This window comes from Sardina pilchardus, chromosome 9 (genome assembly GCF_963854185.1).
Source record: "Sardina pilchardus chromosome 9, fSarPil1.1, whole genome shotgun sequence".
Taxonomy (NCBI): domain Eukaryota; kingdom Metazoa; phylum Chordata; class Actinopteri; order Clupeiformes; family Clupeidae; genus Sardina; species Sardina pilchardus.
This window is the reverse complement of record NC_085002.1, coordinates 15,665,325-15,678,715: the sequence shown is the minus strand read 5'-3', so window position 1 is coordinate 15,678,715 and position 13,391 is coordinate 15,665,325. Positions and strand designations below refer to the sequence as shown.

The window sequence follows — 13,391 nt, the reverse complement described above, 5'->3', positions numbered from 1 at the left end:
TCGACTCACAATCTCCTCCCATGTCAACAAATAAAAAAAATGTGAGAATTGTACTAGGTCTGCCTACAACACCCCCATATACCAGGAAATGCTATCTCACCTGTGTGCTAAGAAGGGATATTTACCTTGCCTGCCCACAATTAATTTAAAGGCATCAGAAGTGGTGTCGGTTAATACAGTTACTGCTTGCCCTGGCATGTTTTCTGATTTGCTGGCATACTGTAGGCCTACATGTTCAACTGTTTATGCTTACAACAGAGGTCGTTCAACCATTTGATCAGAAACAGACTGATATGACCCATCATAAAGAAGACCATCTTTTTACATGTGAGGATGTAATTCTCCACCAAATTGGTAGGCTATTTGAGCTTCACTTCAGAATTATGTAGGTCTTAGAAGTTTGTTCACTGAATAGGCCTACATAGTTTCTCTGTATTGCACTGCACTATACAATGGCATGTAAGCCGAATGAGTTATGGGAATTTCGTGCATACTGGTGACCAAGCTTTGCCCATTGAATGTGACCAGGCCTACCTCAACCTCACACATTGTCAGAGCAAATGCGCATGAGATTCCAAGCCTAATGTGACACCACAACTAATTCGTTATCTGACAATCAGTAAGTCTGATTTACGATGTTTTCTGTGTTAAACTATGAAGGCAAACGAGGGATAGGGCGGGCTAGTGGCGGGTCGAGGCAAGAAATATTATTTTGTGCTGTTGTGTTGCCCAGATGATATGGATAACTCCGGCGATAAGGAAGTAGTTTTACACATGGTAGTGTTTCAGTTTGGATAAACTAGCGTCTAATATTGTCTGTCGTCCCCAACAACAAATGTTTGCAAACTAAATATCATATCACGCATCATTATGCTACACGTTTTGTGCGCAAATGTCTTGTAAAGGCATGTCATTTCAATATGTGTGTAAAAACCTACTAGAATGTTAGCATGTCATTAGATAAAAGCGCGTAATTATAAAACCAATCAAACACATTTGCAACTTATATGCCTAGTGCTACTACTCATATTATGAATGTCTCCTCTGGTGTTGAGCGCGCTTTCTAGAGTGGTATACAGTCTAGCTCCTTTGTTTGATTAAGGACAAAAGCAGGTGCAAAAGATTTGGGGTGGGGACTTGGGAGGAACCACGGCGAAGTTACAGACAAAATCTGTTGTGATAGGCCAAAATTATGAGAAGGCGTGGTTTGCTACAGTTGGTATATAAATACCCGGAACTAACAAGTCGGTAGTTTCTCAATAGAAAGTGGTCTCCCGTGGACTTGACCGGTCCTGTACAGAAGGCATGTGCCGCTTGGGATAAATACTAGAGGGACATCAGACAGGCTGGAGCTGAGACGCAGGGACAATCGAAGTGTTGCCAGTAATCGAAGTGACTGAAGTTGCGCAGCGCGGGTTGCTGTGTTCAGCTCGCTAACTGTTAACAGTTGGTAACCCCGTCGTCTCAGTTTTGTCATTTAACGTTATACGGAACAAATGCTTCTGCACCCATTTGTGAACGGCGCGCATGAAGTTATGCATCCAACAGCTATTCAGAAAGACACTACCTTCACGAAGATCTTTGTCGGTGGTTTGCCTTACCACACCAACGATGCCTCCCTCAGAAAGTATTTCGAGGCTTTCGGTGACATTGATGAGGCAGTGGTGATAACGGACAGACAGACGGGCAAATCCAGAGGATACGGCTTTGTAAGTATTTAGCATTGACTTCTCGAAAACGTTACTTGACTCGTGCAAGAGTGTGGGAATGTTAATGCGCGAATGCTCCATTAATCTATCCGATGTAGTTTTGTTTAGAACTTTTGAAGACATCTCCATCCGTTGATGACGACCATTAGCCTATCTATAATCTCATCAAGTCATGTAAATTACGGACATTTTATCACCTCGGACAATGTGTCTGGGTCGGTGGTCACATATCTATCGATTAAAACACCCAGGTTTCAATAACCACTTGATCTTTCGTTTTATGAGATGGTTTGAAAGGACTTAGTCACATGTATTATTTATCCTCGACATAGAGAAGTATGAAGGAGAGGAGTATGCATTTACATTAAACGTCTGCCAGTAATAAATTGCATTTATTATCAAGTCACCCAGAGATGATTTCCAGAATCCTATAAAAATCATTTAGGATGTGTATCTCACACGACACGAAAGGGCTGCGAAGCATCTGTCTGGAAAGGCGGCATTTTCCTTCAACCCTACAGCAAATGCTCTGGCCATTCTTTCTTTCCCTATGCGCAGACAGTATTTTCTTTGTAACTCGACGACTAGTTATACGAGTTGAGAGATAAGCTGATTGTATATTACATATGCTGCCCCCACCATCTACCCAGTCTTGTTGGGGGTGTGGGTGGGCACGTTCTGGAAGAGCTACGGAGTAGTGGAGGGTCATGCTCGCATGAACTTCTGGGCTCTCCTTGCTTTTTATGGTGATATTTGAATTGGGGGGAGGGGGTGAAGGCAAAGGATAAGAGCACTCAGCCTTTAAAATGGTATTTATGTAGTCATAACCGTCGTGTAAGTAGGCATCATTTCTTTCTCCAAAGATGGACTGACACACATGCGTGAGCAGGGGTCCAAAGGTCTCCCTTTTCAGGGCAGATCCGCGGTTCCTCATCAGTTTCCCTTCCCCCTTCCATCACCTGGCGCTGCCATGAGGAGACTTACAGTTCAACCCAACCACATGGATTTGCAAAAGCTCATCCTTGAACCCCCCCATGGAGTTCTCAGATTATTTAGAGATTTAAAATGGCAAAACTGTCCCATCAGCAGTCCTAAACACATGCTCGAGATGCATTGGAAACTCGGTCACTCTCCCAGTTCCTTCTCCAAGCATTTTAGGTGTACATAGGTTAAAAAAAATAACTCAACCCACACACAGACAGGGACCAAGGTAATTATGCAAATATTTATGAGGGAGTCTGTGAGCGAGCCTTTCATAGTAGCACCACAGGAACTGAAGCCAAAGAAGGGATGGAAAAGAAACACTCTCGTGGAAACGTGTGTGTGTGCTCGCGCGCGCGTGTATCCGTGTGTGTGTGTGTGTGTGTGTGTGTGTGAGATCAAGCTGTAAGACAATACGTGGGGTGCTGACGCTTGAGAGAGTGAGAGGAACAGCCCTAGTTCCGCCACTAACGGCTAACCCAGCGCACAGTCTGGTGTTTCTGGTCTAACAGGCTCCAAGATATGTGGGTGCGTGTTTCTGGGATTGTGGTGGTCTATGTCATGCTAGAGAAAGTCTACAACACCGAAACCTAGATATAATAAACCATTTCCTTGTAGACTGCTAGAGGAGTGCTTGGCTTTGTACTCATAAACGTGTAGGACCAATAAAGGAGCTATGTAGGACACATGGGCATGCTTTCTGAGGATATGTATGTTTTCATAACACAAGTAGGAATGTGTTTGTTATCTGCAGAATATATCTAGGTCAACAGTCACTCTCGAAGAATTGTTGTCTATCAAAATCATTAATGACTGACTATCTCTACCCGTAATTTCCCGACTATTAGCCGTGGCTTATACATTGATTTTGCAAAATTTGTTCCGCTAAGAGGTTAATACAGGGGGGCAGATAATATGGTGTTAATATGGTTTTGTTTCTTTTAACTTAAATAAAACACTGTCCTGCGGCTTATACACAGTGCGGCTTATATGCGGGAAATTACTGTAGTTGTATGTACCACTAGCCAAAGTACTTCTTTGTTCATGTGGTTCTCGGGCAACCATGAGTGAATTTGCCTGTGATCTGGGGCTGGGGAGATGGCGGGGTGTTCTACCGTTTATTTACTAAGAACTGACTAACAGGGTTTTGTCCATAAAGTTGGAGTGGATGTTATCGTTTCAACATGTGCCCTTTTGTTTGCCTTAGGTGACCATGAACGACAGGGGGGCCGCAGAGCGCGCCTGCAAAGACCCCAACCCCATCATTGATGGGAGGAAGGCCAACGTTAATCTAGCCTACCTCGGTGCCAAGCCCCGCAGTATGCAGACAGGTAAATAAAGAGCCGCACCACACAGACTGTCCACACAGGCTGTCCCATGAAAATAACACTCCCGTAACAATAACAGTCACATTAACAATAACACAACCAATCATGGATACGGCAGAGGGTCTCGCACTCTCAGCCCAGAGTCTTTACTCTTCTCTCGCTCCTTGTTTTCATCTCACCTCACCACTACCCTCCATCTGCATGGTGCTTTTCACATTTGTGTATTTACAACCACTTCCACACTCGTTAAACACAAAGAGGCGATAATATCCAGACCTCCTGACGTAAATATCTGCACCATTTCTACACACCAGTCGCATGACTGTGTGCTATAGGTTTTAACATGTCAGCAGTACTCTCTAAGAGCCTGTTTTGATAAACCATGTAATTATCTCTGAAGCTCATCTGGTGATGATGTTGGCTTTACTGTGGTCCACCGCTCATAGAGGGAAATTAAGTGGGTTGCTTATCGAGTCATAGCATGTTCAATATGTTGACTTAAGCTTAGGATATAGGGTGTTTTTTTATCATTATTCTTTCTATCATTATTATTTTTTGTCCCTCCTATATTAAGTTTCAAGTTATCAGGATGTATTTGGAGGCACTGGCATTTATTTCGGCGTGCCATGTAACACGGCCTCTCCTACGTTGTCCACAGCATGTTTACGAACTGCCCTCTTTGTCATTTTGTGTGTCCGTCAGGTATCTCTCTTGGTGTCCAGCAAATTCACCCCGCACTGATCCAAAGGCAGTATGGGTAAGTCAACCGAATACTAAGCCCTTAACCATTCAGCAGTGGAGTTTTAAACATTCTAACAGAAGATTCTGTACAATGGAAGGTTCTAAAATTCCATGTTGAACTCCGAGCCATATATCCATAGATATATATGTCTTTGCATATATTTCTCTATATGGCTCTGGTTGAACTCGGTGAACCCAGATATTCTTTAGAATGTTCAATTTCCAACATTCCTGTCACACTGGTGTGATGGTACCGGCTTTAGGGTTAATATAGTCACTCTTTTTCCCAGCAGGCTAGCTTCAGGGGTGCTGTTACTTCACCACACACAACAAAAACTCAGTCATGACCTTCTGTTAGAAAGACAAGGCTAGGTCATGCCCACTTCCATTGTGATGCGTCTTTGTTCCTCTTTGTTGCAAGTGTTGTGTATCACAGCTCAGTGTTCCTTGCCTCCTCTATCTCCCCCTCCCTTATTAGCTTATATCTCTGGGTGTCTGTATAGATGAGGGGAAAATCTTTAGATTAGTCCTCGAGGCAAACGTCTCTAAATGACCCCTACTCTCAGTCTTCTCTGGGGTATAGCTGGAGCAGAGCCACGCGGCGGACTGCAACCGCCGGGAACGTTTTTTTTTTGCTCTGCCCTCCCCATCGGAGGTCAGAGACTCGTTCCTTCACTGCGAGGCTGCAATGCAGCACTGGAACTCTGACCTCGAGTGGAGGCCACACCAAGGACGGCGCTCGCTCGCTCTGTCTGCGTCGGGCAGTCTGTGCGCTTGAAGAGGTGCTCGAAGTCATTGGTGTTTGGGGCTCTGCAGTCGTTAACTCCGCTGTCCTTACCCTTAAACCCACGTTATTGCCACGAGGCGAGAAGTCTCAGACGGTGTTGGTTTACTCACCATGGCAACAGACTGTGGCTGTTGTCAGTTCTGGGGAGGCCGTGTTCGTTTGAGGAGGCGGGGAGGGGTGGAAGGCACGGGAGGGGGGGTGTTCTTTTCTTCAACCCTGCCTCACTTGTAAGATCGTTTCTGCTGTTCTCTGTTACTAGAGTTTCCCCATTAAGCACAGAGCAGGTTGCCATGGTGACAAGGCGGAGCATTGTCGAGTGACACCTGCTGTCTGTCACGTATATGTGTGTGTGTGTGTGTGTGTGTGTTGGCGCATTTGCGTCTGACAGGTGCTAGCTCTTATTCCCTCAATTACACCCTTCATACAAGTTTAAGCCCAATAGCACACACACACACACACACACACACACACACACACATACTCTCTCTCTGCCTCTCTCTCTCTCTGCCTCTCTCTCTCTTTGTCTCTCTCTCTCTCTGTCTCTCTGTACTGACTGAGAACACCTGTCTTTCTCCCCAAGGAGCTATAGACAGTGGGAGCTCAGGGACTTTTCTGTGTACTGTCCAGTCGTGGTGTGTTTACACGTGTGTACGTGTGGGCTCTGCTCTTCCTCACTCTTGGCCCCCCCGGGCGGCTCGGTTGCGGGTTTGATGGCTGCGCGCGACTGGCCCTGTGGGGTTCGGCCGGCTCGCTGCTCACAGCTCACAGCTCACAGCTCACAGCTCACAGCTCGGTGGCAGCAGTGCTGTGCTCAGCGGATCAGCCACGGGGGAGCTAGGCGTCAGGGGTCACGCAGACAGAGCCTAGAAGTTACAGCTGCTGCGGCTGCTGTTAGAATCGGTGTGTGTGTGTGTGTGTGTGTGTGTGTGTGTGTGTTTGTGTGTGGGAGAAGAGAAGATGGGGGTGGGAGGGACACATGAATCGTCCTGGTTTCTCAAACGTCCCTTTTTTATCCAGCATTTATCACAAAGCTTACTTTCACATTTGGTTCTTCTTTTTTAGTGAACTAACCAGAGTTGAATCCTTTTTTCTTTTTTTTTTTTTCTTTAGTGGGATCAGATTCTGAGGCATTGTCAGGGAGTGATTAGACCGAGGGATTGAAAGTTGACACCTTGGTGAGACAGGAGGGGTGTTTAGGGGGCAGGGGGCGCAGAGACCGAGGGATGAGGGGTGGCAGACAGAAGTGGGGGGGGGGGGGGGGGTTGAGGAATCCAGAAGGTGGGGGGGGGGGGGGGGGGGGATGGTGGGGATCAGAAACTTCACTCCTCAGGACTAATTGGGTAAAATCCACCTCTGCCTTTGTCAGTGCACCACTTTTTCAGATTTGAAACCGAAAGCCCCTCACCCCACCTCCCTCCTTTGTGATGATAAGCTTAATAACCACCGGTCTAATTGTGTGCTTTTGTCACCTCTCGACTAAATTAGACATGGCAGAGAGGTGTGTGTGTGCGTGTTCGAGAGAGAGCATGAGCTGCGAGGGGGTATGGGTAGAGAGAGGGGTGGAGGTTGTTAGGGTGGTGGTGTGATGTATGTGGTAGATGCTGTCCTCTGTCCAATTGGCATGCCTGGCACCCGTTGGCCGTCAGCAAAAAGTCACACGACCTTGTGACCTTTGTGTCTCTCTCTCTCTCTCTCTCTCTCTCTCTCTCTCTCTCTCTCTCTCTCTCTCTCTCTCCCTCTCTCTCTCTCCCCCTCTCTCTCCCTCTCCCTCTTTATCTGTCCTATGTTGAGAGTGTCTGTTTTTAGATCAAGTGGCCCAAGGAGGTCTTTTGTCTCTTTCCCTCTTGTTGCCCATTTCTCTAGTTCTCCTGTGTTGTTAATGCATCATTTCACAAGATAACATCATAACTAACAATGGAGATGTTTACTTGGGCAAATTTTAAAGAGATGACTTCACAGGTTAGATTGCCAGCGGTCCGACTCGATCTGCTAAATGATTTGTCTGTGAAACGTCCTCCAGACAGACCTGCAGTTTCCTCTTGGTCTCTTTTTTTTATTATTATTTCAATAGTTTCAGTTCAGCTTCAATGAGCGAGCTTGGTTACAATGCACTCAAACAGTCATCTGTTGCAGGTTTCTCTTTCATTTTATTTTCTGTGGCGTTTTCTCAGGGCTGTTCTGAAGGCAGCATTTAGCCACAGTGTAGCCGTTCTCATACTTCCCCCTGCCCACTGTGGTTTATTATTAGCCCTGCAGAGGTGATCTCTGTGGAGGATCCGCTGCTGCAGTAATGCACGGTTGAAGATCCTCCTTTTAAATACCTCCGTTACAGTGCACATGACTGCTGTGGCGCGAACGTGTGAGGGGGCGAATAAGTGTGTGTGTGTGTGTGTGTCGAGAGGCCTCTCAGCTGCCGCATTTGTCAATTGTAGGGGTATGTCAAAAGCCCGACTTTATTTCTGATCCGATTCCGAGTCGGGTGGATGTTTCGTGCTTCTGAATTCCCTGGCCTTGTATCAGTCACCCCGGCTTCCTCTACTCTCTTATGCTTTGTCCTAGCAGTAGATCACTGAACCACACGGAACAGCCTTGCCTCCCCCCACTCCACTACCACAGCTCGGATGAGGGAGAGGAGCTGTTTGGTCTCAGGGCAGGGTGGCCTTCCTCTGTGATGGACTGTTCTGTTCAGTGCTCACTAACTGAGACTGTGTACCATGGCTAGGGGTGTGTGTGTGTGTAAGAGTGTGAGCCAAGAAGAGCAAGACTTGTGTTTGCTCAGGGTATTTGTATGTGTACGCGTGTGTGTGTGTGTGCGAGCGTGTGTGTGTGTGTGTGTGTGTGTGTGTGTGTGTGTGCGCAAGAGCGCACACAAATATCCTTGACTGTGTTGTCGCCCATGCCTGGTTGGCTGTGAGCTTAAACAAAGCTGTTACTGCCTTCTTTTCCCCCACGAGCCAAAGGACTAAAGAGGAGCTTGTGTGGGCGACTCAGACCACAAAGCTTGTCTTTTTATTGTGTGTGTGTGTGTTTGTACACGCGCGCCAGTGTGTGTGTGTGTGTGTGTGTGTGTGTTAATGTATTTTCTTCTGTTATCTGATACCTCATTGATGCAACCTCAGTGTCTGTGCTAACCACCACTGTCCACCACCCCTCTCCTCTTGGTTGCTCCCTACCCTCCCAGCTGAAGGATTGAACCAAGGCGGGGGAGCGAGAAGACACTGGAGGTCCAGGCTGCGTTTGGGGCCTTGTTTGGAGGTCCCCAACAGTGGAAGGGCACAGGATGTGACTGCCTCCATCCCTCCTCCACCACCACCACCTCACTCCCCCCTCCAAAGGTGCCAGTGATGGCTTGAGAGTGCAGTGCAGTGTGCTTTTGACAAATTGAAGTGCCTTATCGTGTTTCTCTTTCTGTGTGTGTGTGTGACTGTAATCTGACGTGGAGAGATTGTCACGATGATCTTAAACGACTGCCGTCTCGTGTGCTTCTGGCATGGTTTTTGGTTTGCAGTGGGGGAGTGTGGTGGTGTGGTTTGTTTTTCAAAGTTTGGCCATGGGGGGTGGGGTGGGGGTGTGTCTGAATATGTGTGTGTGTTGTGCGTGTGCGTGTGCGTGTGTGTGTGTGTGTGCAAGGCTGGGTGTCGGTGGATATGTCACACATGTCCCCTCACACACCCTTTCCTGTGCCAAAGTGAGTGGAGGTGTGCTGTGACTTCACTGTCTCGTCTTGTCTCTCTCTGTCTCGTCTTGCTTGCTGCTCACCCCGCTGTCCGAGTCGAGTCAACTCTACCCCCCCCATCCCACCCCCCAACTCCCCTGAGGACATTGGGAGGTCATCTTTTGTTGCTGCAAACAAAAAAAATAATGATAGTAATAATAATTAAGGTCATTTCTTTTCTCTGACTGGAAAAAAAATGACTAGGTAATTTGTCTTCCTCTTAAGGACAATGGCATTAGCTGACACTGTTGGAATTGAAACACTGGTGGAAATTTCCTTTCTAAAAAAGAAAAAAAAAGAAGAGAAAAGAGAAAAAAAAAAGTGTGAGATTGTTCCAACAGTCATTTGTGCCTCTTCCTGTGTGGCGAAGGCTATGGTCATTGTTCTGTGTTTTGTGTGTGTGAGTGTGAGTTGATGTGTGTAACAGTGTGGTTTTAAACTGTATTTACCTGGTGGGTTCGCCATATCGACCGCCGAGTTGCTGAGGGGGTTGGTTGAGAGGCTGTCACCTCTACGGTCCTACTGTTCGTCATAAATGTCCCCCCACAGCCCCCACTGACTGCAAAGGAAAAGAGCACAGTCGCCACCGTTAAGTCAACAGTAAACTATGGCAGCTGAAGGTGACTGCCTCTAGCTCAGTGTGTGTGTGTGTGTGTGTGTGTGTGCCAGTGAGTGGCAGCTGTTAAAACACTTGCGGGTGTCTGGTGGAGAAGAGCTGCCTGAACCGGCTGTCTCCCTCCTCCACCCCCACCCCCACCCCCACCCCACTCCATTCCACCCAGGCCCAAGCTCAGGCCTTAACGGGACCTGTTGTTTTCCCCACCCTCTGCTTCAGTCACATTCATCCCTCTCTCTCTCTCTCTCTCTCTCTCCCCACTGCTGGTCTGGTGATGGGTGGGTGGTGTGGCATCTGGCTTGCGTCTCACTGTTGAATCTGCAGGCCCAGAGAAGCGTCCAAGAGAGCGCGAGCTCCCAGGTCTCTGCCAGATTAGCGTTGTTGTTCTTGTCCCCCCTGTGAGGAATGCGCCTGTGGTGTATTGGACGAGTCTGACGCCTTTGTCATTTCTCCCTCTCTCTCTCTCTCTCTCTCTCTCCCTCTCTCCCTCTTCTGCAGGCTGGCCCAGCACTATGTCTACCCTCAAGCCTACATGCAGCCCAGCCTGGTGCTCCCCTCGCAGGTGGCCTCCAGCGTGACTCCCCAGTATCTGGACTACAGCGCCGCGTACGCCCAGTATGCCCAGGCCGCCTTCGAGCAGTACCCGTACTCGGCCTCGCCAGGCTTCGTGGGGTACACCTACGCTACTAGCCCTACCTCCTCGGGCCCCACCTCCACCGCTGCGCCCCCGACCCCCGGAGCCCTCCATCAGAGCCTGCAGGGCGCGGCGCCCCAGGCCCCCCAGGCCTTCATCCAGTACGCCCCTCAGCAACATGTGCAGCCGGACCGCATGCAGTGAGCGGAGCGCCGGGCCCACAACCGCACACCGCTCCCGCCCCCCAACACACAGGGGGGAGAGAGAGGGGAAGGAGGAGGAGGGTGGGTGGGGAGGGTGTTGTCTCTGGGGCATAGGGTTGTGGTTTAGGACGGACATTTGCACTAAAACATCAGGATGGAGCCTAGCAGAGGGGAGGATGGTTACTATAGAGACCACAGCACCACATGGTCTTTTTCAGAAGGGCTTCCAAAGGAAAAAAAAAAAAGAAAGAAACTCACTTCCCCCCCTTTTCATTGCTATTATTATTATTATTATTATTATTATTATTATTATTATCATTATTATTATGTTATTCAAAGTCATTGTCGTCAAGGTAATCTTTATTGCATTAATGTCTATATGTGTTAAGTATCAAAATATCAAATGTTCTAATTATTATAATTTTTTTTTTTATAATGTAATTTTCAATCAATGTGAACCTCACATTTGTGTTATTGGATGAGAACGGAGGTAGGACTGGCTGTCCATACTCCAGCTGTGGTCCAGTGGGGACCCTTGGACGCCAGCATGTGAACGCTCCCCTCCCTGCAAGGTTGCGGACGCATCAGCTGCTGGATAGATAGAGCGTGTTAAGAGGCGAAAGAACGACAGAAGGAAAGAGAGGGAGCTGGAACGGGTGTTGGGTGTGCTGAACCTGAAAGCTGCAACTCCAGCCCTCATCCACTGCACAGGACTGAGGCGTTCCCCCTCACTACTCCCGCGTGGATAATGTTTGGACAAAACAAGAACACTCTTATATTTTTTTTTCTTTTCTTTTTTTTTTCCTCCTCCTCTTCCCCATCCTGCTTGTTCTTCGTCTCTTGTCTTTCTCCTCCCATTCTGGAGATTTTTACCGAGGACAACACAACTACATTGAGACTTCTAGAACAAGAACTTGTTGAGTATACAGACACCAGACTGACTACCTTTTTTTAACATAAAGCGGCCTTAAAAATGAAACTCCTTTAAAACTTTTTTTCCCCCTTCCTTTTTTTAAACGCTTATTTTAAACAACCTTACTCCTTTTCTCACTAACCTAATATTTATGTTGGACACATTCGTCTCCTCTGTCTTTTTTTTTATGTATTCTGAGAGGATGTAGATAATCTCAGTACCATCTGAACACAGGGATTACGGGTGAAGGCTCAGGAGCATTTGGGATTAACGTGATGTAAAGGTAGCTGACACTGAGATGCCTGTGTATTTTGTAAAACTGTTAATCCAAAATGATTGTGAAAAGTTTTGTTTTTTTTTCTCTTGAAAAGGACATTTGTGTACAGCATTGCCAAGATGTTGCCACATGTAAGTGCATTTGCAGTATTTATGTTTATTTAAGGAAAAAAAACCTGTGGATTATGTTGGTTTTTTTCTTTTTTTTTTTCTTTTTCTTTTAAATAATCCAGGCTTCTCAGCAGGTGCATAGACTGCGGTAAATGTTGCCTCCATTCAAGGAATGCGTGTATATCCAGATCAATGGACCCCCTCAACCCCACCCACCAACCTTCGGACATCTTGTTCAAGTTTAAGATATTTCTTTTCAGATTCCCTCGCACCATTTTTGAACTTTTGTACACTTGCTTTTTCTCGAGTCTACTGATTTGCATGTATGCCCAAGTAGAAGGTGTCCAGTGGCTCACATGCGACTACACAGAGGAACGTGTTGGTAGCATAAATTTCAGCATCTGCGAATAAGCCATACCAAGAGAGTCTTGGAAATAAAGAATTTGTGTATAATAAATATAACTGGTGAGTTTTGTTTTTGATCATTGCTTGTTTGGTTTAAATGCACAAACACTGGGTTTGGCGTTTTGGGTTCTGGGCTACTGTATAGTCAGATGTGAGCAACACACAACAGTTATCAAGAAGAAGCTAAACACCTATATGTGATCTTGTGGCCTCTACCAGTTGTTCTTTGTAAACACTGAGGATAATTGTCCGTTATCTGGGCCTCTGAAGCCAGCTGTAAATTCTGGTGAATGAGTTCAGTTCATTCTTGTCTTTGCTTAGTGTTCCTTGTTATCTGGATAGCCTGTGTGTGCGTGTGTTTGGCTAGGGTCAGGGCAGTGGGGCCCTGTGGTTATCAGGCTACAGCAGTACCACCTGCCAGGGGCACGCAGTGTTTCCTAGCCCAGGGCTACATGCGCCGTTGCTGGGTAGAGGAAGGTTGTGGAGGGGGAGGAGCTCTGGGGGTCAGCTCGTATACATGTTGACTGCTTTGAGCTTCTATATTGTGTTTGTACCCCTACCCACACTTCTGACAACTTGTTTTCTATAAATATGAAACTTCTTTTCACTTTTACTTGGGTTACCATTTATGTCAAGCATACTACTGTTAATCTCTGCTCCATTCTTGGAGTGTGTGTATTGTTCATACATGGGTATGCCCATGCTGGTTGGCAGGGAAACATTTAAACAAAATGGCTTCCTGTTGTTTATTTCCATGCGTCTGAAAGCACCAAGTGTTGGCAACGCTGCAATTAGTCTGTTCACTGGAATTACAGCCTTAAATAAATGCTACTTGGACACAAGAGGCCTGCTGCCACTGGAGTACAATACAAATTAATTTGCTGTTTGAGAAATTGAGCAAGCTGTTGTGTTGCCTGAGGTGGAGAAGCCAGAGAGTGGGCGTACTGGGCTAAATACTTGTCAGGGTATTTA

At 46.9% G+C, this 13,391-nt stretch overlaps 1 protein-coding gene across 1 annotated transcript; it reads left to right on the top strand.

Moving 5' to 3' along the window:
* The first annotated feature begins 1,268 nt into the window (after window positions 1–1,268).
* On the top strand, window positions 1,269–12,476 carry LOC134092839 (RNA-binding protein 38-like). Its single transcript, XM_062545949.1, has 4 exons — window positions 1,269–1,709; window positions 3,898–4,021; window positions 4,721–4,775; window positions 10,376–12,476. Exons 1-4 carry the CDS (start codon window positions 1,497–1,499, stop codon window positions 10,713–10,715), a joined length of 732 nt encoding a protein of 243 aa, XP_062401933.1. The 5' UTR covers window positions 1,269–1,496; the 3' UTR covers window positions 10,716–12,476.
* Window positions 12,477–13,391: the final 915 nt, after the last annotated feature.